The following is a 24,733-nucleotide window of genomic DNA, read 5'->3' as shown; positions in this document are numbered from 1 at the left end:
GTTGATGAGTGAATTGATGAGTGAGATGTGGGAGGTGTCTGTTCACTACCAGTCAGCCATTGTTCTTCCTTTCATAGCAGTTCCCAGTCGTCTGGTCATTCGCATGTGTTTGTTTAGGGTTGCCTGTCGGACAAACTGTCAGGCCCTGGGTGGGTCAAGACAAACAGCCCGCGGGGGAGCCGGTGAGGGTGCAGCGTGCAGTCAGTGGGCGAATTGCTCTGTTGTGGAGCAAGGATTTGTCAGGTTAGCAAGCACATCCTGTCACAACATGAACACATCAGTATGGCGACACATAAACGTCTATTACACTGGAAATGTTCCCTTTTCTTGATTAGAGTACATGTTGAAGGTAGGTGTCGGATGTGGCTTTGTGGTCTTTTGTGTCTGACATCCATTTGGTGAATTGTGTTATGATTATTAAGTAGATCTTAAGACACTTTCAAGACTGACTAATGTCTTAGTTATTGCAAAACTGTTGAACCTGAGAACTGCAGGCAACTTTCCATCCTGTGGAATTACTTAGCATGTCAAACCTTAACTCCTCGTGCCTTACCCACACTCAGTCTACATATTTTCCACTTTCTTATCTTAATGACAAAGACCTAGGACATTTTTCCTTTTCCCAAGACTGGCTGACAACCTTAACTGAGAGACAGTTGCAACACATCGACAGTGTGCCTAAAATAGCATGGTGCTTGTGCCTATGTGAAATGTTAGCTTTACATCAGCTAGCAGACTACAATGATTTCACTGAGAGGAGAATGAGAATTGACATAACTTCAACAAATGAGATATTCTCTTCCTCTCATGACCAACGAAAATGTGTGGAACCATTAGGCTACAGTAATAAGATCAAGGCTGATGTGACTGATGTTTTCTACCACTCTGGTCCCCATTGAGTCTGTTCTATGTACAACAACAGAAATATATTCTGTCTAAATGTCCATTTAGATTGCTATACTGATCATCCAACAGTGGACTTTAAATAAATCATCAAACAAGATTTCGAAAAGTCTGTCTCAATAAGACCAACAAATAAAGCAATTCATCCAAACTTTCCCAACTCAATGAGAAATTAATTGGATATTATTTAACACACATCATACGCAATACGTTCGCAAAAACAATGCAAAAAAGGCTTTTGCAACATTACTCGTTCTACCTGAATAGGTAGCACTGGGTTTTGTACCTGAAAGCCAACATCAAAATTACACCACTCTTCCCTGCTGATGACGTCAGAATAGCCAATAGTCTCCCCTGCCTTGCTCAAACGCCTAGTACTGTTCAGATTCTTTACGGAGAAGGAGGAGCTGTCACACTACAGTCCCAAGAAAAGAAAAGTCCCATAGAAGAAGCATAAGCAAGTAAAATTTTACGTTAGTGGACTATTTGTGCAGGGTTAGAATGGAATGACACAGGCAATTTATCCGTCGATGAAGAATGAATCGTTTACAATTTACAATGGCAAGACTGTTCCGAATCTGGATCACTTTCACCTCTCTTACTTTGGTTTTGAGTGCGCGGCCGGAAAAGAAAGGTAAGACAAGGAACTAAAGTATACTTCTTGTCATTGTCTTATATACCCAACATTACTCTCGTATTATACTTGCTTTCACACACTATTTACTGAAGTTTAAACACTTTCAAAAAAAAACTTGGCAGCGTGGGAAACGACTAGATATAAGAGTTTGTGCGTCCTTATCGCTGTCTGACACTTTGTATTTGAGACAGAATTTGTTATTATTTTCACACTTTTTCAGTCTGGTGGATTTTAATAATTATACTAAGGATTTCCAAAGACAAGAAAGTGTACAACCCAATTACGCATCCCATGGTAATGACGAACGTGCACACCAGTTACGGGTACCGCACTACTGTGATGATGCCTGAGAGGGAGGGAAAAGTGTTGCAACTGCCTAAACACTGAGTTTTACTTACTTACATTAAGAATAAATGGGATGGGCTTGATATGTCTAAACGGGAAGTTGTATAGGTATTCTCGACTTCATGCTCAAGTCTCTCTCTCTCTTTCTCTCTCTCTCTCTCTCTCTCTCTCTCTCTCTCTCTCTCTCTCTCTATCTCTCTCTCTCTCTCTCTCTCTCTCTCTCTCTCTCTCTCTCTCTCTCTCTCTCTCTCTCTCCCTTTCTCTCACACACAGATACAGACTCCTCAGTGGGATATACTTTTTATTCAGTGACCAACTTTTGGCACTTTGGACCTCACAGTAGTTGACATTTAATGAATATCTCAAATATCATACTCTGTATGATACAAGAATGAAGATGGACAGATGTAATTCTTAAGCAAAGGTTGTATTTTGTTTATGAGTTAGATAATGAAAATAGAAGAGGACAGTGTTCTCATTTGTTGGCCTTGTACCAGAGGTCAGGTAAATAAAAGTATTATGATTCAAACTCCAGAAACAGGGAGCTGTTTAGGCTGACAAGTAGTAACTTAAGAAACGATAAAGAATATATCCCTTTGAACCTTTGATCAAAACGAGATTATATCTGAAATAAAGGATATGCTCTTCCTTCATTCCATAGTAATCTCGAAAAGAGGCAGGTGTCAGAAGAGATTCTGCCAAAGCCTTCAGGACTTGTAGTGCCTCCGTTCAGCCATCATCATTCCTTCTCATCCCTCTCTGTTCATCTCAAGCCGATACGAGTCCAAGCTTTCCAGCCCATGGTCCCACAGGTCCCACAGAGTTAACAAGTGTATCTTTCATATGTCCACACTGTTCTAGCAAGTTCTTCTCCCAGCCGGTGCTCACAGAATCATAACAAGTCAGTAGTGTTTGTGAGCCAAAAGACAGATTTACTAAATATTTTTCGACAGCTAAACAAACCGGACATGTTGGGCCCCTGCAGTAAAAGCAGGGAAATGGCCCTAAATTAGGCTTTCAGAGAGTCAAAGAAACTGGACAAACTGCCCTCAAAATTATTTAAATACTCTGAACACTGATTAACACCTTCATGCTTAGTTAGAGGCCATAAGGATTCCCGTGACGACAAGGGAAACACCACAGGACGAGACAGATGCTTCTATTTTACACATAATAGATGACACGCAGTTTCCAAAATGCTCAGTGAGAGGTGAAAGCGAGTTGGCACGTTTAAAGTTATGTCCTTTGATCAATTAGAAAAGGGGAATAACCAGAACAATATCTGATATTTAGCCATTTCCTTGTGTTTTACTTCACATGTAACACCTGAGTGGATGGTAAGTTAAGAAGGTTTGTCACAGTATGTCAATAAGAAAGCGCCATGTCATTAACACTAATGTATTCAGGACACTGAATACTGATACTGACACTGATGCAGGTATTTCTCAGAAGTATTGCTTGTAATTGAATAGAGATCGGAGATTGGAGATTGGGATATTAGCAAACAACCTCTGTAAATCCCGTATCAGTTACCAAAGAAACAGAAAGTCCTCATTCAGTGTGCTCTGGGGATCTAAATGCGTTTAGTAGATGTTATCGTGCATGGAGAAGACATCAAGGCAGTGGGCCCCCTCTTGCAGTTGAAGTGATGTGATAATGCACTTAGCAGCAATTACCCCTCTCCCACAGGAAGCTGGCCCTGTCAGTTCTTTGGTGGTACGAGTCAGGTAGAACCGCTGTTTAGCAAGAGTTTTCCTGTACGTTGGCGCCATATGTGATTAACTGTCAACCGCTGAGAGGATGCTAATAAGACCCATCATTTCCTCCATCAGTCATACGGAACTAATACGTCTAGTAATTATAAATCACTGGCTCTGATGCGTATCAATGTGCCTGGAGGCTGTGGATCGGCAGGTCTGATGCCATCATGCAGCTGTGCCTCTCTGGAGAAGGTGGAATGTCTTCAGCTTTTCTAAAGCCTTGCATAGCACTAGACCTGCTGCATAGATTTCGATCTTTTTTGAAATATTTCTGGGCTGATCATGTCTTGTCCTTGCCAAGCTGTCAGGGAGCTGATAAGGGGAGTGATGCCCTCAGGCCCATCTCCGGGGGACAGCAGATAACCTGCAACAGATCAAACTAATCACAGGGACATGTCGCCAGCTAAACCCTTAATCCCCACACTAGGCTGCTAGGCCCATGTGGGCGCAACCTAACATGCTTAAATCAATATGATATCTACAGTTAATAGGTTACTGTAGTTAGCAGTGAGTGATTGTGAGTCACCGTGACAGTTCTCCACTGCCATCTCCTCATTTCTCTGCATATGGTAATATGGCTTCAGTACACCTTCAGTACAGCTGACTCGCCCCAGTAAATTCTCCTGCCTCAGCACTGCTCCAGAACCTCAGTGCTCTCAGGACTTCACTTCTTTTGACTCCAACCAAGCAACCTTTCTGCAGCGCTTCCATCAATCATCCATTGTTTTCAATCATTTTCAGAAAACTCTTTTCTTTTCATTAAGGCCACTCTGGGATTGCGTAGACATAGGCAGGGAAATATAGGGTTACAGTACCTCGGTAACCCTAGAATCTCTGCCTGTTCATTAGGATCCAGGGGGTTGCCTGCGTGTGTGACTCTCTGATGACCTTCCCAGATTCCCCATCTGCTGAATTCATTGTTGTAGATGTAACTCCTGGAGTAGGACCGTGCAGTCTGGGGAAAAACTCTCCTCGCTCTCTGATGAACTGCACCACCCCAGAGTGGCAGAGATTTCATTTGACGAGAGGATTTGTTTCACCCAGGGACAATGGTGCCTCTGTGGTCTGCAGGTATCAGATCCTGTTGCTTAGCAAAGAGGTCTAAAGCCTTTGGCAGAGGGCCTTTAAAATTCTTGCTTGTCCATTACCGGGAATGTTGTTGAATTTGTTTATTCCCCGTCATATTATGGGATAGGCATTAGCACACTGACTGTATAGTGACTTGCCTGAACGCAGTTACTCATTCAACAGAGTTCTATTTGGTTCATGGTAACAAAGTCATTGGCTAGTTTTATAGCCTTTCCATGATCCAGTGGGTCACCTGTAGCTGGGTTGAGGTTCCAGTGGAAAGAGACTGAGGAATTCAGACTGGAAAAAGGGACCTGATATCTTCTCATCTCAACAGGTGCCGTGTTCAAGGAAAGAGAGGCCACTGCTTGAGTCCTAGACGATCTCCTGAAACATGTATACTGTATCACTGTGCACAAACAAATGCCGTGCTTGTCATGTTTTATTGTGTTAGTGGTAAATATAATATGTTGGACCTTCTTGTGCTAACAGTAGTCATTTTGTAGGCCCCTATGTGTTGTGTATGCCATAGATAATGGTTCCCTCAGCCTTTGGTTGCTTTGCAGACTGTAGCCACTAAAAGGGGTTGTCAAACAGGGACATCGGCTTGAGATGGAAAGTGGGCAATTACTATTTTTCCATTATGGCTTTTACATGGGCCAATGGCACTTTTCAGTAGTGCAGCCCTCCTTAGCACAGCTGGATAGATAACACATTATTTACTTCAACTAAATATGGTAATATTTGTTAACAAGTAAGTAAGCTTTTGTGAAAGGTCACACATTTTTTTAAATTACTTTCACTATTTTAGAATAACTTTTTTGAAATTGGGTCATAGAAATATTGTTCATGGATGGTCTGTGGATGACAGTGAAATGGCCAACGGTGACACTTCTGAAACCCGAGAGAGAACTGTGATAAGTAAAACAGGAAAATCAATCAATACTGAAGCAAACAGATTGAAAAAAAGTAAAATGTAAAAAGTACAGCAGAAAATCAAGACGTTTAAACATGATGTACTGTAGATGTTCAGATTCAAAGAACGGTCTGTGTTTGCCCCTGGCACAGTCTTAAACATGCAGTGTAATATGTGTGCTAATTGGGGATCAGTGCCACATGCAGCCAATCCAACCCTTATCTCTACAGCTTTAACAATGTTCTTACAGTGTAAGCTACCAAGTGAACCTACAACATAATGTGAAGAAATCTGTTCCTTAGAGGTGTGGCATCTTCCCTTAGTTAGACTTCTGGGTCATCCTCAAGAAACAATGTTTGGAAGAGCTAAAGAATCCCCCATTGGGAGCAGAACAATAGCTTCCTTCTAAGCAGATCTCCTGTTCAGGATCATCCACAATACAGGTTAAAAGGAGGTGACTGCTTTCAGTGAGTACGCTTGCTTTCCTAACCGCGTTTAGTCCCCTCCTGTGTGGTCCATGGATCTGTCACGCGGAGTGCTGGAGAAGGACCCAAATGCAGGAGAGCTGCGAAGCATTGTCAAACAAAGGGTTTATTTCTCAAAAAACAGGAACAGACAAGGTACTCACGGTATCAGGGGTAATGACAAGACAAAGCAGTGTTTCCCCTAGGTTTACAGCTTTGGGGGGGGGGGGGGGAGAGAGACATTGTCGCCCGTGTAGAGACATGGTCGCCCGACCATGTAGAGACAGAAATGACATGCCATCGTGTAAATAAGATAATTAACATAAGGCCATTTAGTTTGTTTAATAAAAGAGCAAGCTATAGACCTGTTTTATAGGAAAAGTAACCTTAAATAACTTATTTTGTGAGTTGGCGCTGTATAAAAAATTAATAAAAATAAAAATATAATGGTAGGGGAAACACTGCAAAGGCTGGACACAAAACAGGAACCTAAATACACAGAACCAAACAAGACACAGGTGGACATAATGAAACTAACGAGACAAACCACTGAACGAGACAGGTGAAGACAATAGGGCAGGGAAAACCCAAAACAACAGGGGGGCATGGCTGTGGCCGGGACAGGATCTAAACTGTATGTTCAAGCACTGGGTCAAATGTTGGTGACATGATAATTTAATAGAAATGAATTTTATCTTCCTCAGGGTCTTAGTATGCCTACCTGAGAATACCTTATGCTGTCTAGCATATTCTTTTAAACTGTTTTTTCTTTTTTTTCAGAGTAGGAATATGTCCCTGATATCAGGTATTGTATAAGGTATTTAGTTTAGTACTTGGTAGTGTAAACAGTAGATCTATGTCTGATGTGTGCACTTCACTGATTTGTTTGTCAAATGGATGTTATCATTTTCCAAGCCTAGGGCTGATTCATGCTCACCCCTCTCATGTAAAAATGTATGTGTGAGACATTCTTTGAAACATTGGACCTGAATTCACAGACAAGCCTTAAAAATGTGGCTAAAGCAGACAACTGCAGAAGTTCCCAGGGTATGGAGAACTGTGGGCCTTACAAAACTAAACAAACACACAGGAGTCCTGCTTAGGCACGCCAGTGTGCATTCAGGACCACTCAACTCTTTTCTTGACTTTCTCCACGATTACCTTGCTTGCTCCATTTCAGTGGGTGTGGCCGAATGTTGATCAAGGCCTAAACACATCTTTATCATCTAGAATAGTCCATAGAAACAAACTGTGTTGACAGTCATAGTCATTGTTTGGTCTAAATGAGCATTGCATCTTTTCAAGTCAAAACTGATTGTGCCCTTTGCAAGGCCATGACTTCAGGAGAAATCCCATGTTATAACTACAAAATGTACCAGCTCAAAGTTTAGCTTGGCACAAAGATCTCCAAATATACCCGCTCAAAGGCACTGAGAGAAAATATGTGACAGCTCTGTAATGTGGACCATGTCGGTCCGAGCCAGGAAATCTCCATTGAAGCCTTGTCATCCATGAAAGTGAATCAGGCACATCCCTGCAATGACCAGGACCCCAATGTTCAGTCAGTCAAAAGTCTGTATTTTACAGTACTAGATTCTCTATATCTGTACTCATACATGCAGTACAGACAGGAATAATTCTGCTCCATGTAGTTTGACACAACAAAGTTGTGAAGGCTAAATCCACTTCACCCAGCCACCTTTGCTGACAAATGAGAGGGGGAAGGGGGTAGGGAGGATGAATGTGCCACCAAAGCTGAATGTATAGCGCCCATCTCCGTGGTAACCACAACTTCTTTGACAATAGCCTCTTTATTCCAGGCTTTTCCATCTGCTTTGACCCAGACTTATCTGTGTCCTCTGGGGTTAAAGGGTTGTGTAGACATGACTTTGGTGACATTGTTAGTTATCTTTAAGTCAACAATGTGAAGAAAGGCACATTTCTTTACTGATATTTATGGACAACAACCTCCCTTGACATCTAGATGGGTTGATGTGAGATTATAATAAAACCATCTAATCCTGAATGCATTTGTCAAATGTGCCTCAGTGCAATTACTCCCTTTGACTGACACAGAGAGCAGATCTGGGACTGATAATATTACTATTGAGCACAGACTAGGGCTGTGTATTGACATCTTGCTTCATCTAGGAACTTAGCTGTCGCATACAAACAGCTACAGGTACTGACCTGGTTGCCTAATGATAAGGGAAAGAACCGAAACAGATTTATGGTCCTATGATTCTATATCCTTCATGTGTATAGTTTGTCTACCATAAAAGTAGAACAACTGGTAATCCAACGGGTTGTGAATTTGCTGTCTGAGAGGTTGTACTTTAAAGTTGCAAAAAAGTCTTGAAGAAAATGGGATAAAGTTACAAAAGATTTATTCACTGGCGCAAGAGTATGTAACCTGAGAGGAAATTACAGGCTTTCCATCTAACAAGACATAGACTTGTATGAGTTAGAGATGACATGACAGGTTTGCAGGCAGCACATCAGAGCAGGGCGTGAGATGAACAAGAGATTTCAGGCCTCACTGTTACCCTCCAGTCCATATTACATCACCTCACCGGAATCTCCTCATCACTGTTAAATCTTTCATTCCATTTCCCTACAGCTGGTAGGCTTGTTGATATCGAATTGGTAACATTCACAGTAACAAACACATGGCAGAGTTCTTCTTTGATTTCTTGAAGCCAGAGGCATACTTGTTGACAACTGAGCCCGATGACTTGTGTTTTCTAGTTGTTATTGTCCCGTCGGTCTCATCCACCAAGGTTTCATTGCATCCTAAATTCATGGTCTGGTCAGACCTAAGCAGGACAACCCACCAAATGTCGTCATGTTGAACCCCGAGGGTTGTAAAAACTGGATTAGTTATACTTTACACACATTAACCTTGTACAAAACAATCCTCATGTATCTTTCCCATAGAAACAGTTCAACCGATACCTTTGCCATACTGAAAATCTCAGTAGGTATTACCATTAGTTATTAATCCTTACTCATAGGTATTACCATACATTGCTGTTTATGTTGCAACAAAGGGATTAATGGAAGGTAAAATAACCTTCACTTTTTTGCCTATTAGAAAGGTAAAGAATAGGTTCCATGCTAGAAATACACCAGACTGCATAGTTGGATTGATTCCAAGGTTGAGGATAAGCCCACCACACCTAAACTCACTGTATTAACTGTCTCTTACTGAGATGATTACAGTAGAGAGACAGAGGCCCAGAGTTTTTAATATGGATGCACTTGTTTAGGTATTATCCCAGTTTGATCCAGTAATCACCCATGCAGAATGTTGCCTCAAAGATTAGAATAAGTATAATTGGGTTAAGGGTCAAAGGACACATTTGATTGCTTTCAAGTGTGAGGTATTTGAGGAATGCAGATCTGTAGTTTTCCTGACGGCCGATGGACCATAAAACCCACATTTCTTCATGTTTCTAGTTCTCGTATTTGAAGTGATGTTAACTTTTCCTCCATTATTTCTAGTTTTGTCTTTTAACGTTCTGACTCCACTGTGTGTGTGTGTGTGTGTGTGTAAAAGAATGAGCAATGGAAAGATACAGACGTCCAACATTTTTCCATAGAAACATCACATCGTCCTCTTCCAAGGCTCACACATCTTTCAGAATATAGTTCACATGCAACATGGATGTGAGGCTCAGCTGAAGCTGTTCATGTTGTTAGGAAATGTGCATATAAATGATTTTGGATATAAATGCTACAAACAGGTTTCCACAAAGCTGCCCTGGCCTATAGCCAATGTGACATTACAGTGGTTTCGGTGCAACAGTACTTCCAGTTATACAACAAACAAAGGAACTTTCATGTTTGATGAATAATCGCTCTTAAAAATCTGGGCTAGGATGATACATTGTGGTTTTGAGGTCTTGTGACCTTGACATTGGTTACACCGAATATACACTCTTGAAAGTGACTTGTGTGTGTAAGTGTGTATGTGTGTGTGTGTGTCTGTCTGTCGGTATTATAGACTATGTCTCAAACATGAGGTCAGGCCCTGGTGTTCAGTAGTTTACCAGATAGGGTGGAAGAGGAGACTGGGATGCCAAGCCTATTGCCTTTGATGAGGGATGCAACACAGCCAAGACAGATATGTCTGCCAAAGCCCTACATTGTCTGTACTGAGTAGGCGGCTTTAAAACAACCATCCTTCCACAGTCATGATAACTTCAAACAACTAAAGACATTGTTTTTTGGCCCTGCTACCATGTGTGATATGTCATTTAGTTAGGGGGAGGATGAGACGATGACTCCCCTGATTCTAACAATAGATGCAATTTGAGATGCCAGCAGAGTTTTCTCAGGAAAGTGTCCTGCCATTTTGTCAGGCACTAAAGAAAAACACAGAATTGTTTTAAAAATACTATGAGGATTATTACCAAGCCCTCGTTATACCCCAGCTCAAGCCCCTTGGCATCTCATTGCATTGTAGACATTTCAGTTTGATGTGTCATCTGCAAGTCATAACTAAATTCTGTTGAGCTTCACGGTGAAAATGGAATTGGTTGCGCTTTTGGCTGATACAAGACAAAATGTAACTGAATCTTCTTCCGTGGGTAGGGTTATTCTGGAAGCTTCTTAGCTCTGCTTGTGTGCTGAGTCCTTGAATCCTAAGCTGTCAACCTGAACGAGGAGGAAACTATTCATCAGCGCAAAATGTGTTATCCAGTGAGTAAGAACTGAGTAACAGAAAGGCAGCAGAACTAATGCTAAAACCTCAGTCCCTCTCTGCATTTTATGGGGCCTCTGTGTAGACAGTGAGGTCTAGAGAGACAGTGAGAGAGTGAGTTGGAAAGTGACTAAGACTGTCAGTAACAGTTGGCAGAAGAGCTTGATGCTCTAGAGGTGGTTACATAGCAGCACCAGGCCAGTCAGTCTCCAACTTCCTTTCTGAGAGTTCCAAGTGAACTGTTTTCTAAATGTGAGAAGGTCTCTTTGACCTGATATTGCTCAAACGGCCTCAATAGGAATCTGTTTAAGGACTGGCTGTGTTGGTTCTGTGAGTACAGACCTGATTCAGAGCCTTATCTTTCTGTACGCTCTGCGTTGCTAAGCTTCGACCTGGGATGTCTCCAGGAATGTTGAAACCAACAGGGGATTCCCACACAGCTGCTTTTTTCCTCATGAAATGATGTGTGAAATGTTTTGGGCTTTGTGGTTATTGTTTTTTCGGGAGCCCGTGGTTGTTTTTTTTCTTTCGTCTTCTCCTTCTTTCACCTTTTCCAGGCACAGCTTTTAAAAGATACTGTTGGTGAGGGTGAAAGAAAGCTGTGAGTAAGCAGTAGTGAGTTTGCCGCCCACTGCTTCTCCCGTCTTCCTCTCCTGCTTCCTGTGGGATTGAGGAGGAGTGTAGGGTTAGCAGTGGAGTAGTGTGTGTGTGCGTGGGGGGGGGGGGGGGGGGTACAATAGGGAGAATGTCTGGACTTTTAGAGAGGAAGTGGGTAGAATGCTAACCATTTTTTTCTTGGGAGTATAGGGGCTAGATTATTGTAAGTTTAATGAGATGGGGGTAGAGGCTTGGGGGTTTTGGGGAGCGGGTCGGTTGGAATGAGGGGGCGGGGATGAAACGTCTCTTCAGAATGAATGGATTCTCAAACAGAAAATGCTAGAAATGATATTGTTCAGGTTTTCTATGTATGTTCTCTTTCACTTGCTTTCAATGGTCAGACTATACGACAGCTGGGCTGGATAGGCACAATAAACAATATTTGATTTTGCTCATTGAACTACTAATCTTTTATATCTTTACCTGTGGTCCTGTCCCGCCAAATGGAATGAATGCCCCATTCATGCTGTACTTTACATAAAGTTTAGAGTGTGATTGCTTTTCTCACTTTGGATTTGGTTTTGTATACACTTTTGGCAACCACTCCCATTCTTAGTTGAAGATATGACTGGAGAATGTCTGAGAATAGGTGGATCTTGGGGCCCCAATAGTTGATGCGGCACCTTTGAAACTGTGTGTGCTGGGTCTATTCCTGTGTGTTTCTAAGGAACTTACAGCCATTATTCCTAAACAGCGGCTCAGAGTAAACAGTCAACGGCCCCAGTTACATATATTTGGAGTGTCTCACCGGCAGTTACAGAACATTCTCTACGAGAAGTAAACATTTGCCTTTCTGGTCTTTATTTGGTGTTTTTTTCTGAGTTCTGAGTTGAGTGGTTCTAAACCAGACAGAAGCCCTACTTTTTCAAAGACTAGCTGTAACTTCAGCCAGCACTCTGTAAAATTAAACACAGGAGTGAGTTTTGAGACCAGAACTTATTATTTGTCTTGTCATTACGGTTACCTTTTTCAATAATGATTCACTGACATAGTTGTCTACAACTCTTGAATCCGTACAAATATTAGCCGTCTATCTCATGTGAAGCATAACCTGGGGCTATTGACTATTCAACATCTGGGTTGGCTAATTTACCATCTTTCCTGTCCACTAGCTAGCTCCCATCTAAGATGTTATCCTGGCCCCCACAGCATCTCCCCAGAGACAAAGGCTAGCATCTGGGCTCGCGTCGTGCTTGGCTCTCTCTGACTGAACGACCCCAAGCACTGATGAACTTCCGGAGATGTCAGAGGGCTTGTGTTCCTGCATACATTCAGATATTCAGGGGGGGGGGATATCCTTAGTTAGACCTTTTATTCTTTTGAGACGCCCAAAGATGTTTTCTCAAAGGGATTAATGCATCTCCCACGGAGATGCATTCCCCACAAAGGAAGAAGATGGCCTCTTCCTCTGGCCTCACAAAACAAAGAACAGGATCTCAGTTGTGTGTTCTTCAACTGCAAGTATGTGGGCCCATCCATACACATGCTCAAAACCATTTTTACGATCTTTAGATTTAAGTTTTGGGAGGTTCTTTGCATTTATCTGTCTGTTCTTTGGATTTGGTAACCATAGTATTGTCTTTAGAATTCTATCGTGAAGTTTTATTGGATCCCACATTTCCACCTGACAACTAACCGGAGGGTGGGGGTGGAGGAAGTGGGAGCTCCATGCACAGGAAGAATTGAGGAAGTGCTTTATTTTCCTCCCTCAATGATACGAAGCTGGGGAGATGTTTGCTTCCAAGAGATCTGGAGTTCTGGAAACTTGAAACAGAGCACCCCCAAGGAGACCACTCTTTGTACTGGGGCCAAGGAAAGCAGCGCTGCTATACAGAGAATCTGTTTTGTTCTCTTCAAAAAATAAGTTGGTTGTCTTGGTTGGTTGGTTGGTTGGTTAGTTGGTTGGTGGATTGTCTTGAAACACAGGTTCCTTCTTAAACTTCATGTTCGTTTAGTTTAATTTACTTGATGTGATATTGAGAACGCAGTTCTGTGTAATTATAGATATGAATAACTGTATACTGAGATGATGATGTTTGTAGCAATATTGATGAATAGAGTCATGAATGTTCATGCGATGATTGGGACTTGGAGGAAGAAATAAGAATATCAATTAATGCAACCACTCCCCTTTGATTATGAATATAGTTTGGAGTAATATAATCAGGGGACTCTGGCCTGAGGCCTAATTGAATTGCAGGTAGTGGATGAGAGGAAGAAAACCTTGTTGGGTCATTTCTGCTGTCGACAGTGGAGTGGCCTTTCAATCACGATGACTACGTCTGGATTAGTGCCAGACATACAGTAACTGTATGCCAGCATAACATTGGTACAGCATTTTGCACTATTGTCTAGAATGTGTTATATTTGGGTGCAGTGTATTAAAGAAAAATCGCTAGATGTGATTTTTATAAATTGTAGAAGACATAGAAGGGCTTTTCACATGAGGTTCACAGTCGTACAATGTAGTGATCTGGTAGCCTTAAGAAACGTTAATGTACACCCCCCCCCTGACTTTCGACACAGGGCAGCCTCAAAGGAGTGATATTGTATGCGATGCACATTACAGAAAGTGTTGATGACTAATAACTTGGTTTGCTCAGGCTGGTTTGTAAGCCTGGGTGCTGCTTACTACAGTGTGCTCCAGGGAATGTCCTTTAATGGCCTCCCCAGCAGAATGTCACCCACCTGATTACATCTCTCTCTCTCTTACACACACAGATGTTTTTAAAGGCAAAAACATAGGCTTCATAAACTTGCTCTTAACTGGAATCCTACTACCGTAGGTGCAAAAATTAAAGTTCCTCCAAAGCGGAAAAAAGTTTGTTCCATGTACCTGCCTGGTGTGTGTGTCCACTCCTTTCTGCTCTCTCCCTCCCACACCTGAGCTCCCTCGTTAATCAGCGGGCTGAGGTATTTGCACCCTTCTGAGTGCATTCTGGGAGATGTAGTGTTCCCGGCAGCCATCTTGTGGCGTGGTAGCCACTCCTGGAGAGGAACATAACGCCCCTCTACCACACGTCCTCTCATAATGTCACAACACACATACTGTACATGCATACATGCTAGACTGACACACACATACATAAAGATAGATACAAATTGATCCCTGAGGGGAAATTGCACAATAAGAAGTTTATTTCTATCTATCAATATGTTGGTAGATACACACCCATACACACACAGACACACACACACACCCACACACACACACACACACACACACACACACACACACACACACACACACACACAGGTGTATAAGGCAGTAAATGAGCCGGTGCCACTTCAGCACTGCCACTCCTTAATTCCCTTCTATGTAGGTGACGCTGTTACAGCTGGAGGAAATGAAGCAATCAGGGCAACTTTACAATCTGTATCTCTCACTGTTTTGCTTTCTCACGCTCCTACTCTCGTACTCTCAACCACACCAGGTGCTATGGAAAAACGATGTTCCATGTTAGGGTTTATTGCCAATACGGTTCTCCATCAGGGAACCTCTTACTGGCAGGTTTTTCTCTTTTCTCAGGAAGAATTCAAATTGAATTGCAACATAGTAGTGATTCACAACCAGAGCTCCAGAATGTCAAAGGTATGTTAATAGCTTTCAGATACAGAGGATTGCATCTTAAACCAAAAGTCAACCCATCCCTTCCCCCAGATTATGAATCTGGTATTGATTCTAAATGTTTCTTTATGTCAGCCTGCCTCTGCTGTATTGTTGTTACTCAGACCTCAGCTGCCACTGAACCTGGAGGTTTACCTTCTCATGCTGATGGAGGAAGTGGCTTATTGCCTTGATATGTCAGGCCAATGACCATAAAACAGCTGATGGAAGATACAGTACAGTGTTTACTATCCTTGTGCCATCTGAGCCAGGCAGGAGAGGGAGGATACATTGATCAACCTTTGCTCATATTTCATCGAAGACGATCCCGGTCAGGGAAAATGTGCTGATTTATCACTGCACAACATACACGACTCACGGCATGACAGCGCTGCATGGCGCTGATATGGATGTAAACCTGATATGGCGAGCCACCAAATAAATCATCACCATCGCAAATACATAATCATGAAAGATAATGTATGTCCAATCCAATCTTGCCATACGTAGACAGATTTGCTGTGACAGTGTTTTGTTGATCACTGTTTGCGCTCTGGGTAATAAGGAGCGCTAATTAAATTTCACATGCCTCCTCTAATCACGGCGGGCCGCTTGCTCCCCTACCCTGTCTCTGTTGCCAAGGCGCGAAGGCTACTGGACAGTAGGGTTCAAATCAGGGGAGCCCCCTCAGGGGCGAGCTAATGAGGAAGAGAACGGGTTTTCTCAGACGAAGACAGCTGTTTCATTTTTTTTAAACTCACTGACTGTATCCATCTACAGTGGTGGTGTGAAATGAGCTCTGACTGCAGCAGTGTCTCTTACAGAATGGTTTTGCGTTCTCTAACGCTGTGGAATACTTTTGACTTAAATAATAATCAACTGGTTAGCTGTCCTCCCTAAAGGCCAATCTTTCAGTGGTGAAGAATTTTTTTCTCTGTGTTGGCTTATTTCATTGTGAGCCACTTCTGGAAATGAATAGGGTCTAACGTGTATTGTGTGAGCATTAGTGTAGTTAGGTGTGTCCCCTGCTGTGGCTGGTGTTTTGTAGCGTGTTGTTGCTCTGGCTGTCAAGAGCAGACATGTCAGGGAAATGCATTCCAGTAAATTCCTCCGCAATAGCTGACAGAGGGGAGAGAATGTCTTGTTTGCCCTGAAGTGCTTGATATTCTTTCCAGAGAAGTCACCGTTGACACCTAGAGGCACAAAGAACAGTAATCTTGATCTACAGTTGTGTAGTTCTCTCTTTAATGCATAGGCTACTATTGAATATGTAGTCTGCAGTATTTGATGTGTTACTGCACACGACCAGGGAGATGTCTGATCGTTTGCTACAGCATCAGTCAAGACCTGTTGAAGCAGCTGAGGGGACAGAATGATCTGCAACATGTTGTGTTTTCAGAATACCTAGAGTACCTTCTCCTTAGCTGACAATACAGATGACCCTTCCTCTGGTCTCGTCTGCATACCTACACTAATACCCACTGCCTGTTCGCTTATCCAAACACTTACGTAACACAAGATTAGCTGGAGTTATCAGACCTTTATCCGATGTGTTTGTTCCACTTTCTTAAAAACTCTTGTTTTTGCCAGTACTAGTGTTAATACATCAAGCACAAACACTTGGTAGATCTCGAGAAACCTCAAGGGCAAGTTTCAGTGACGTAAAAGATCATCACACCTTCTGTTGTTGCCATGGTTTCCTATGACAGCAAGCTGAGGGGACAAGATGATTACCAAGTGAATCACATGGACTATCTGAATAATAGTTCAGAAATGACATTGCCCAGAGAGTTTGTATGTGTTTGTCTAAGCTGGCCTGAATAGCACTGGAAAGATTCAGCACTTTGCCAAGATAAATACATCCATCGTGCTGCTCCACAAGTGTTCGCACTAGTGTGGGGATCGAGTTCACATTCTAGATGAAATCCAGATCTGCTTGTTGCAAGTGAACCGGACCCAAATTATGACAATGAAAGAACACAAATACAAAGACCGACTGAAATCAAATCTTCCTCACGCTCAAATGACGTCGAGAGGGAAAACATGTTTGTACTTTAGAAATAGATCGGGAATGCAAAGGGTTCTCACCCTGGCAGTGGTTGAAGATGCACTTGTGTTCCTCTCACCACCTCCACTGTGTTCTCCTACAGTGTGCCAGGGCATCACCAACAAGTTTAACCTGCTGGGCTCCAAAGAGGACCACTACCTGAACATGGTGAAGACCTACAGCAACTGCACGGTGATCCTGGAGAACCTGGAGGTCACCTACATGGAGGAGCACCACGACTTGTCCTTTCTCAGCGTAAGAAACACACACGCTACGGAAACCACTGGACTAGATCTGAAACGCACTCGCCACAGCTGCTGAAAGAATTGAGCCAGCCCTTTTGAACCTACGGATGTGGTCCGGTGCTATGTCGACAGCAAGCCTGTCCAGAGTAACTTGTGGGCTCATTAAAACGTTGATGTTTTAGTACAGAGGATGCCAGACGACTGTCGGTTCAATGGGTTTAGGACTGGTGTTCCAGGTGCAGATGACCTCTACCTAACTGTGCTTTACAGCACCTTGACCTTGACCATGGTTTTCCTACTTTGCTCCCAGTCTATTCAGGAAGTGAGTGGTTATGTTCTGATTGCCCTCAACACTGCATCCAGGATTCCTCTGCAGAACCTGCGCATCATCCGAGGCCATTCTCTCTACGATGAAAAATATGCACTGTCTGTGCTATCCAACTATAACAGAACCCTGGGTTTGGGAACCAATGAGCTTCCTCTGACCAGCCTGACAGGTCAGTCCTGCTAGATCACTGTGCTCTTATGGATGTGCTTTTTTTTAAATAAAAAAGTTATTTTTACATTATATCACTAAATGTTAAGAGCAAGCCTGCTTTGCTAAGGTGACCAATCTGTTTTCTAGTGTTTTCCATCTCTTTTTTTGGGCAGAAATACTAAAAGGAGGAGTGAAGTTCTCAGGTAACCAACTGTGCAATGTTGACACGATACAGTGGTATGACATTGTGAACGGCGACAGCAAACCTAAAATGGAATTTCCGCTGTTGAGCAACAACCCACTCTGTAAGAATCGAATGTTTCTCAACAACACAACATATGAACGTCGTCATGTGCATGGCGGATGTGTGTTAACACACGTGTTTTCTCCTCTTTTCCAAACAGGTAAAAGATGTGATCCAAGTTGCTTTAATGGTTCATGCTGGGGACCTGGACCAGAAAACTGCCAGACATGTGAGCACAGTACTGACTTACAGCAGCATGCAGAGAGAATTATGACACGTGGATGTAGTAAGACGTAGTATTCGTCTAATTGGGTTTCCCATTGCAGTGACTAAACTGAACTGTGCTGAGCAATGCTCTAAGAGATGCAAGGGCCCTTCACCCAGTGACTGCTGCAACGAGCACTGTGCTGCTGGCTGCACTGGACCCAGGCCCACCAACTGTCTGGTGAGCGAAAACCCTACCGTCCTCGGTTCACAACCGGGGCCGTGCAAACATTTGACCTACTGACCGCTGTTGATGTTGTGATCTAGGCAGAATGCTACTCTGTCATCATTTCTCATTTATCTACCTAGCTCTAGCTGTGATATTTCCCTTGAGTCATTGCCAATCTCACTGGCAAATCTGTGATTGTTTGGCATCAGTCTGGTGATACAAACCCCCAAATGTATTTATGAGTCTGTGAATCTATGTGTGGTCACGATGGCCCTGGATGGTGGCTAGAGAGCCAGGCTGCTCCTCCAGCTGAGAAGCTCCAGGGCTGAGGGACTAGGGGTGGAATGCAGTGTTATCATTAGTGGGGGTTGTGTTATGGTCCCAGTGACCTGGCCTGGTCCTAAGGGCTGTTGTTTGTCCGTCAGGCTTGCCGTGACTTCCAGGACGACGGTACGTGTAAGGGCCACTGCCCCCCCCTCCAGCTCTACGACCCAAACCTGCACATGTTGGTCCAAAACCCGGATGGGAAGTACAACTTTGGGGCCTCCTGTGTCAAGCGCTGCCCACGTAAGACCCCAGGAGCCCGTGCACTGGGAGGGGGGTCATACAGGAAATATGTGCTTTCCACGTGCTAGGACATAGGTTACGGATGTTAGACATTCACAGACAATTGGTTCCGAGTTTAATCATGAACTGCATAAACGAGGATAGAAAATGATTCCAAGCCGCCTGAATACAACAACTCCACCTCCACCTTTCAAATATAAACTCTATAAACACAGTTTTGGGGTCGGTGCAATGTACATTTACTGTAAACCATTTTAGTGATACCGCAGTTGATAGGTTCATCCTGTTCATCATATCATTTCCACATTCTAACGTGTACACACTGCACATATGTGCTCCACTGTGACATAAACCCACCTGATTGGATGACACACCTCAGATAACTATGTGGTGACGGACCATGGCGCATGTGTCAGGACATGCAACAATGAAACCTACGAAGTGGAGGAGAGAGGGCTCAGGAAATGCAGGAAGTGTGATGGACTGTGCCCCAAAGGTAGGGGTGAACTCACAATCACCAGACTGAAGCTGCCGTTTAATGACATGCATAAGACTCACTTCCTGACTTTTGGAATTGAGAACTCCCTTCGGTGTCTTACTCTGTGTCTTGTTTCTGGACTTGATCATTTACAGTTTGCAATGGACTCAATGTGGGAACACTGGACAAGGTGCTGTCAGTCAATGCCTCCAACATTGATTCCTTCAAAAACTGCACCAAAATCCATGGAGACATTGCTATTATCCACACATCCATTTACGGGTCAGTTGTAATCACTCATACACTGCCGTATAATATAATATTTCTTGTTGATGCGTTTGCAAAGATGAGTGACGGTACTCTATCATTGTCTTTGTCTGTAGAGACAAGTTCACCAACACACCAAGATTGGACCCTTACAAACTTGACGTTTTCAAGACGGTGAAAGAAATTACTGGTGAGATCAATTGTACAAAAGCACCTTCAGGCTTGTGAGACATGCTTCTTCCTTCACCCAGCCAGACGTGCTCACGCTTTTATCACAGTGTATATATCTGACTGTCCACATCTGTGTAATACCTCAATGTATTGTACCTTAAAGTCTCACAGTATACCTTGGTGTCTTATACCTCAATCCCATTCCACTCTAAAATCTTCACCAATTCTCTTTCAGGATACTTATTGATTCAGACTTGGCCAGAGAACATGACCTCCCTCAGCCCCTTTGAGAACCTAGAGATCATCAGAGGAAGAACCAAGCGGTAGGCTCGCTGCTGGAGTCTAGGCCTGACTCCACCTGTGTTGCACTGTGTCAATAATGACACAGATTGTGTCAATATGGCCTCTGCTCAGCACCATGTATTGAAATCTGTTCTGTGTGCATTAAGGGTGTCATATTATCGAGTTAATGAACAAGTCATGTGTACATAACATGGACAAAGTATAATATGAAAAAGTCCTTCACGACATGTACGCGTAATTCTTCTTCGTCTCTGCCTTTCTTTCTGTCCTCTGCCCTCCATTCTACACGGCGTTCCTCAGTGGAGCATTCAGCCTGGCTGTCACCAAGGTCAACATTGACCACCTGGGCCTACGCTCTCTGAAGGAGATCAGTGATGGAGATGTGGTCATCTCAGACAACCCTAACCTGTGCTACACCAGGAAACGCCACTGGAAGCGGCTCTTTAAGTCCGACAAGCAAACCATCCGTATGGAGAGCATCCAAATTGGAGACGCCTGTGGTAAACGATCTGTGATTCTGGGTTTAACTAAACAAACGTTTATGCTTACGATCACAGAAGAGGGACCGTTTCGCCGCTCGACCTCATCTCGCTGTTTTATTTAGCCCCCAAAAAACTGTCGCTCGCGTAGAAGGAAACGAACATAAACGATGATGTATTTGTGTGTCCCAGCGCTGCAGAACAGCTCGTGTGACAAGATGTGCACCAACGACGGCTGCTGGGGTCCTGGGCCGGCCATGTGCTTCTCCTGCAGAGACTACAGCCGAGAGAGGACCTGCGTGGGCTCCTGCAATGTCCTGGAGGGGTGAGCCTGAACTCCTTCCCTCTGAAGGACACTTCTCCTCTGTCCATCTCGTCAAACCACACGCTAGTGGGATCTTCAGGCTTTCCCCTCCGTACAACATTTTATTTGAAGTTTATGTGACTGTATGTGACTGTAACTCACTGTGTATGTGAGTTCGGTTGAGTAAGAGATTCATATTAGATGTAGGACATTTTGTTTTTTTTAGTGTTTCACAATGACAATAAAGAGGTTTGGGAATTATTCATGATCTTAACTGGAATTGAGCATTTACTCGTCGCTGTTTAACTATAGGAGTCCTCGGTCAAACATTGTATGTCCCTGTGCTTACAATTTAACTACTGCCCCGTAATGAGGGGAATCAGGTATTTGACTGCAAATAAGCGTTTGAGATTGAAATGTCCTTGGGAGTGAAAGGACAGTGTGTGGCTAAGCTGTGTGATTGTTTTTGCAGAGAGCGTCGGGAGTACGTGGTTAACCAAGCCTGCATGGAGTGTGACCCCGAGTGCGTAGCCCTCAATGAAAGCCAGACCTGCTCTGGACCTGTACGTCTGCCCTTTAAACAGCACGCTTTCTGTTTTTTTTAGAACTGCCATCCACAGTCTGTGTTTTCTGCTACTGTTGCCCTTTGTCATGCCTGCGTGATCTTGTTTTCATAGCGGTGGCATAGTTCAATGTAATTTATGCGCAGTGTATCACAAGTCACGTCTCTGCATCAATACCCTTACCGACCGGATGTGCCTCTTTAAAGTGGCCAGGCATGACATTTGCCACAAGGAGGAATTGTGAGCCGTTGTTGAAAAGGGAAATGGCTGTAGAAAATCACTGTCACTTTCGACATATTATTATGGAAATCAAAGTGTGAGATATTGAGGAGAATCTTTCACCCGGTGGCCTACGGATGTTTATTACAAAGTGCTCACTCAATTGGATATGGTCAAATGCAATTTATCATATCCCCCCCTCTCCCCTAGGGTCCAACAAATTGTACCCTGTGTGCCAACTTCCAAGACGGACCCAACTGTGTTTCCCGCTGCCCGCAAGGCATGCCAGGAGAGGACGACACTCTAGTCTGGAAATACGCAGACAAAATGAACGTGTGCCAGCTGTGCCATAAAAACTGCACCCAGGGGTAAAGACATCTAACACTCCTACACGGCATACACTAATATCCACTACTGCACTGCCTATTCTAAACTCTGTACAATATCACACATTTGGGGATGTTCAGCGTAAGTGATAAACATATTTGTTTACAGATGTACCGGTCCTGGTTTGACAGGCTGCCAGACAGGGTGAGTTAAAAGTGAACACATACTGTACTCTTAACTGAGGTTGTAAGTTGCAAATAAGGTGCAGCTGCATTAAACAGAGTACGTCCCAAGCTCTGTTTCCTGGCTGGAATATTGATTTATTTTCCCTGACTGGTTCCATCCAGAACCTCAGGCCTCTCGATGATTGCGGCGGGCGTGGTGGGCGGGCTCCTAGCGATGCTCCTCGCTGGCCTGTCTGTCTTCGTCCTGCTGCGCAGGCGCCACATCAAGAGGAAGAGGACAACGCGCCGACTCCTCCAGGAGAGAGAGGTCAGTACCCCGAGTCCCTCTGACGCCCCAGAGAGAGGTCAGTACCCAGAGTCCCTCTGACGCCCCAGTACTGAGGCTCAGCAGAGACTAATAATAATAATAATAATTATTATATACATTTCTATTTGGGGGGGACGCCATTCAGAAGACTCAAGGACATCTTATAGAACATGAGCCTATATAGGTTGAACAATGTTGTGCATGGTGCTGTATGTGGCTTGACCCTGACCTGAGTCCTACCACAGAGCTCTACTGAAACTTGTCAACCTCCACAGCTGGTTGAACCTTTGACCCCGAGTGGAGAGGCACCCAATCAGGCTCTGCTCCGGATCCTGAAGGAGACTGAGTTCAAGAAGATCAAAGTGTTGGGATCAGGTGCCTTTGGTACCGTTTTCAAGGTAAATGAAGTTCTAGGTCTAGATAGGAGTGTTACACTGAGAGATCCAGTATAATGAATTGAGCTAAAGCAGCACTCAATGTGAAGAGTTAAAATAGTTGAAATGGACCCCTCCCTTATCCCTTCCCTTCCCAAACACCCTCCCTTATCCCTCATCTACATCTGTTGTCAATTATTCAATTAAGTCACATTTTTATCTCACCACATCATGTATTCCAATGCACTCAGTAGGTTCCTGATCATTCCTTGAAACAAAACAAAAACTTTTTTATTATTGACAACTTCTAGAATTCAGGGTGAATCTGTGTGCGTATGCCTGTGTGTGTGTCCTCCAAAAGCATATCAGTACAGTATACGTTTTGTGTTGGGTTCCTGTTATCAGTTTGTTAAATAAGCTCTGTGTCTCAGGGCCTGTGGGTCCCAGAAGGAGAAGATGTGAAGATCCCTGTTGCCATCAAGGTTTTACGAGAAGGGACATCACCAAAAGCCAACAAGGACATTCTGGATGTGAGTTTTTGATCATTAAAGTTCTGATGAGTTGAGTATGTCCGTTTTTAGAATAGATAATCCGATTATGAATATAATTGTCTGTTTTAAGTGATCACATTTCGAGTACTTTACAATTACCCATTGTGCAAATGCACTCTTGATTTTTGAAATACTTTACCACTGTGTTCTGACATGATTAAGAAGCAAACTGCTTTATTGTGAACACTCAAGATTATTGCATGACACTGGTCAATTTGTGTCAGGTTTCTTCTAATTCCCAACACATGGTCTTTTATTTGGAAATAATGACATTTCCTTTTTCAAATGGGAAATGGCTTGTGTTTCTAGAAGGCAGCCCCCACCCATGTGGGTGTAGGAAATGGGATTCAAACTCTCAAATTCAAGAGTTCTTGGCATGGCAGCGGGCAGTGTTTTAGTCCACGTTAATGAGTTTAGCAGAGGAACAGCCAAGGAACCAGTCACAGAAAGTTAAACATTGTCCATAACGATACAGTCCAGGATTTAGAATATTCAGAAAGTATAGGATTTTAATGTGATGGTACAAGTATACAGTAAATGCAAAACAACATTTTTAATGAAATTATTAAATGAATTACTATTTATTCCCTTTGAGGGAGAGTTAAATACATTAATATAAAATCAACACTATAATCCCCAAACCCAGAACTGTACATACATGTCTGCATACATATACTGTAGGTTCAAGTTGATTCGCCAAGTACAAATGCATGAACCTGTACTCGTACAAGTAAATGCAACATCAAAATCGATGTCGCTTTCCCTGTGTGTGTGTGTGTGTGTGTGTGTATGGCAGGAGGCCTATGTGATGGCCAGTGTGGACAACCCCCATGTGTGTCGTCTGCTGGGGATCTGCCTGACCTCCACGGTGCAGCTGGTCACACAGCTGATGCCCTTCGGCTGTCTGCTGGACTACATCAGAGAGAACAAGGACAACACTGGCTCCCAGTACCTGCTCAACTGGTGTGTGCAGATTGCCAAGGTAAGGCCAATCTGCTGTATACTCAAGTAGAGCTTCAAAAAAAAGCTTTACTTTTAGATTTGGATATTTAAATGTGTATGAAAATAATGAGCTTTTACATATACAGCCTCACTAAGCACAATCATTTTGTAACTAGTGAGAACAAAA

The 24,733-nt window shown here is 43.3% G+C and overlaps 1 protein-coding gene across 1 annotated transcript in view; it reads left to right on the top strand.

Moving 5' to 3' along the window:
• Nucleotides 1-1,294: 1,294 nt before the first annotated feature.
• egfra (epidermal growth factor receptor a (erythroblastic leukemia viral (v-erb-b) oncogene homolog, avian)) overlaps nucleotides 1,295-24,733 on the top strand; it is a 29,063-nt gene continuing 5,624 nt past the window's right edge. The window contains exons 1-20 of the mRNA XM_062482190.1: nucleotides 1,295-1,537; nucleotides 17,213-17,364; nucleotides 17,665-17,851; nucleotides 18,006-18,137; nucleotides 18,237-18,305; nucleotides 18,403-18,521; nucleotides 18,935-19,076; nucleotides 19,456-19,572; nucleotides 19,710-19,836; nucleotides 19,938-20,011; nucleotides 20,228-20,315; nucleotides 20,596-20,795; nucleotides 20,967-21,099; nucleotides 21,551-21,641; nucleotides 22,071-22,228; nucleotides 22,356-22,391; nucleotides 22,535-22,679; nucleotides 22,955-23,077; nucleotides 23,485-23,583; nucleotides 24,401-24,586. Coding sequence (XP_062338174.1) covers nucleotides 1,441-1,537; nucleotides 17,213-17,364; nucleotides 17,665-17,851; nucleotides 18,006-18,137; nucleotides 18,237-18,305; nucleotides 18,403-18,521; nucleotides 18,935-19,076; nucleotides 19,456-19,572; nucleotides 19,710-19,836; nucleotides 19,938-20,011; nucleotides 20,228-20,315; nucleotides 20,596-20,795; nucleotides 20,967-21,099; nucleotides 21,551-21,641; nucleotides 22,071-22,228; nucleotides 22,356-22,391; nucleotides 22,535-22,679; nucleotides 22,955-23,077; nucleotides 23,485-23,583; nucleotides 24,401-24,586 — 2,475 coding nt within the window. The 5' untranslated portion in view covers nucleotides 1,295-1,440. The remainder of the gene's footprint in view (nucleotides 1,538-17,212; nucleotides 17,365-17,664; nucleotides 17,852-18,005; nucleotides 18,138-18,236; nucleotides 18,306-18,402; nucleotides 18,522-18,934; nucleotides 19,077-19,455; nucleotides 19,573-19,709; nucleotides 19,837-19,937; nucleotides 20,012-20,227; nucleotides 20,316-20,595; nucleotides 20,796-20,966; nucleotides 21,100-21,550; nucleotides 21,642-22,070; nucleotides 22,229-22,355; nucleotides 22,392-22,534; nucleotides 22,680-22,954; nucleotides 23,078-23,484; nucleotides 23,584-24,400; nucleotides 24,587-24,733) is intronic.

This window comes from Osmerus eperlanus, chromosome 16 (assembly GCF_963692335.1).
Source record: "Osmerus eperlanus chromosome 16, fOsmEpe2.1, whole genome shotgun sequence".
In the NCBI taxonomy this organism is placed as follows: domain Eukaryota; kingdom Metazoa; phylum Chordata; class Actinopteri; order Osmeriformes; family Osmeridae; genus Osmerus; species Osmerus eperlanus.
Note: the sequence above shows the minus strand (reverse complement) of the source record. Positions and strands in the feature narration are given on the sequence as shown.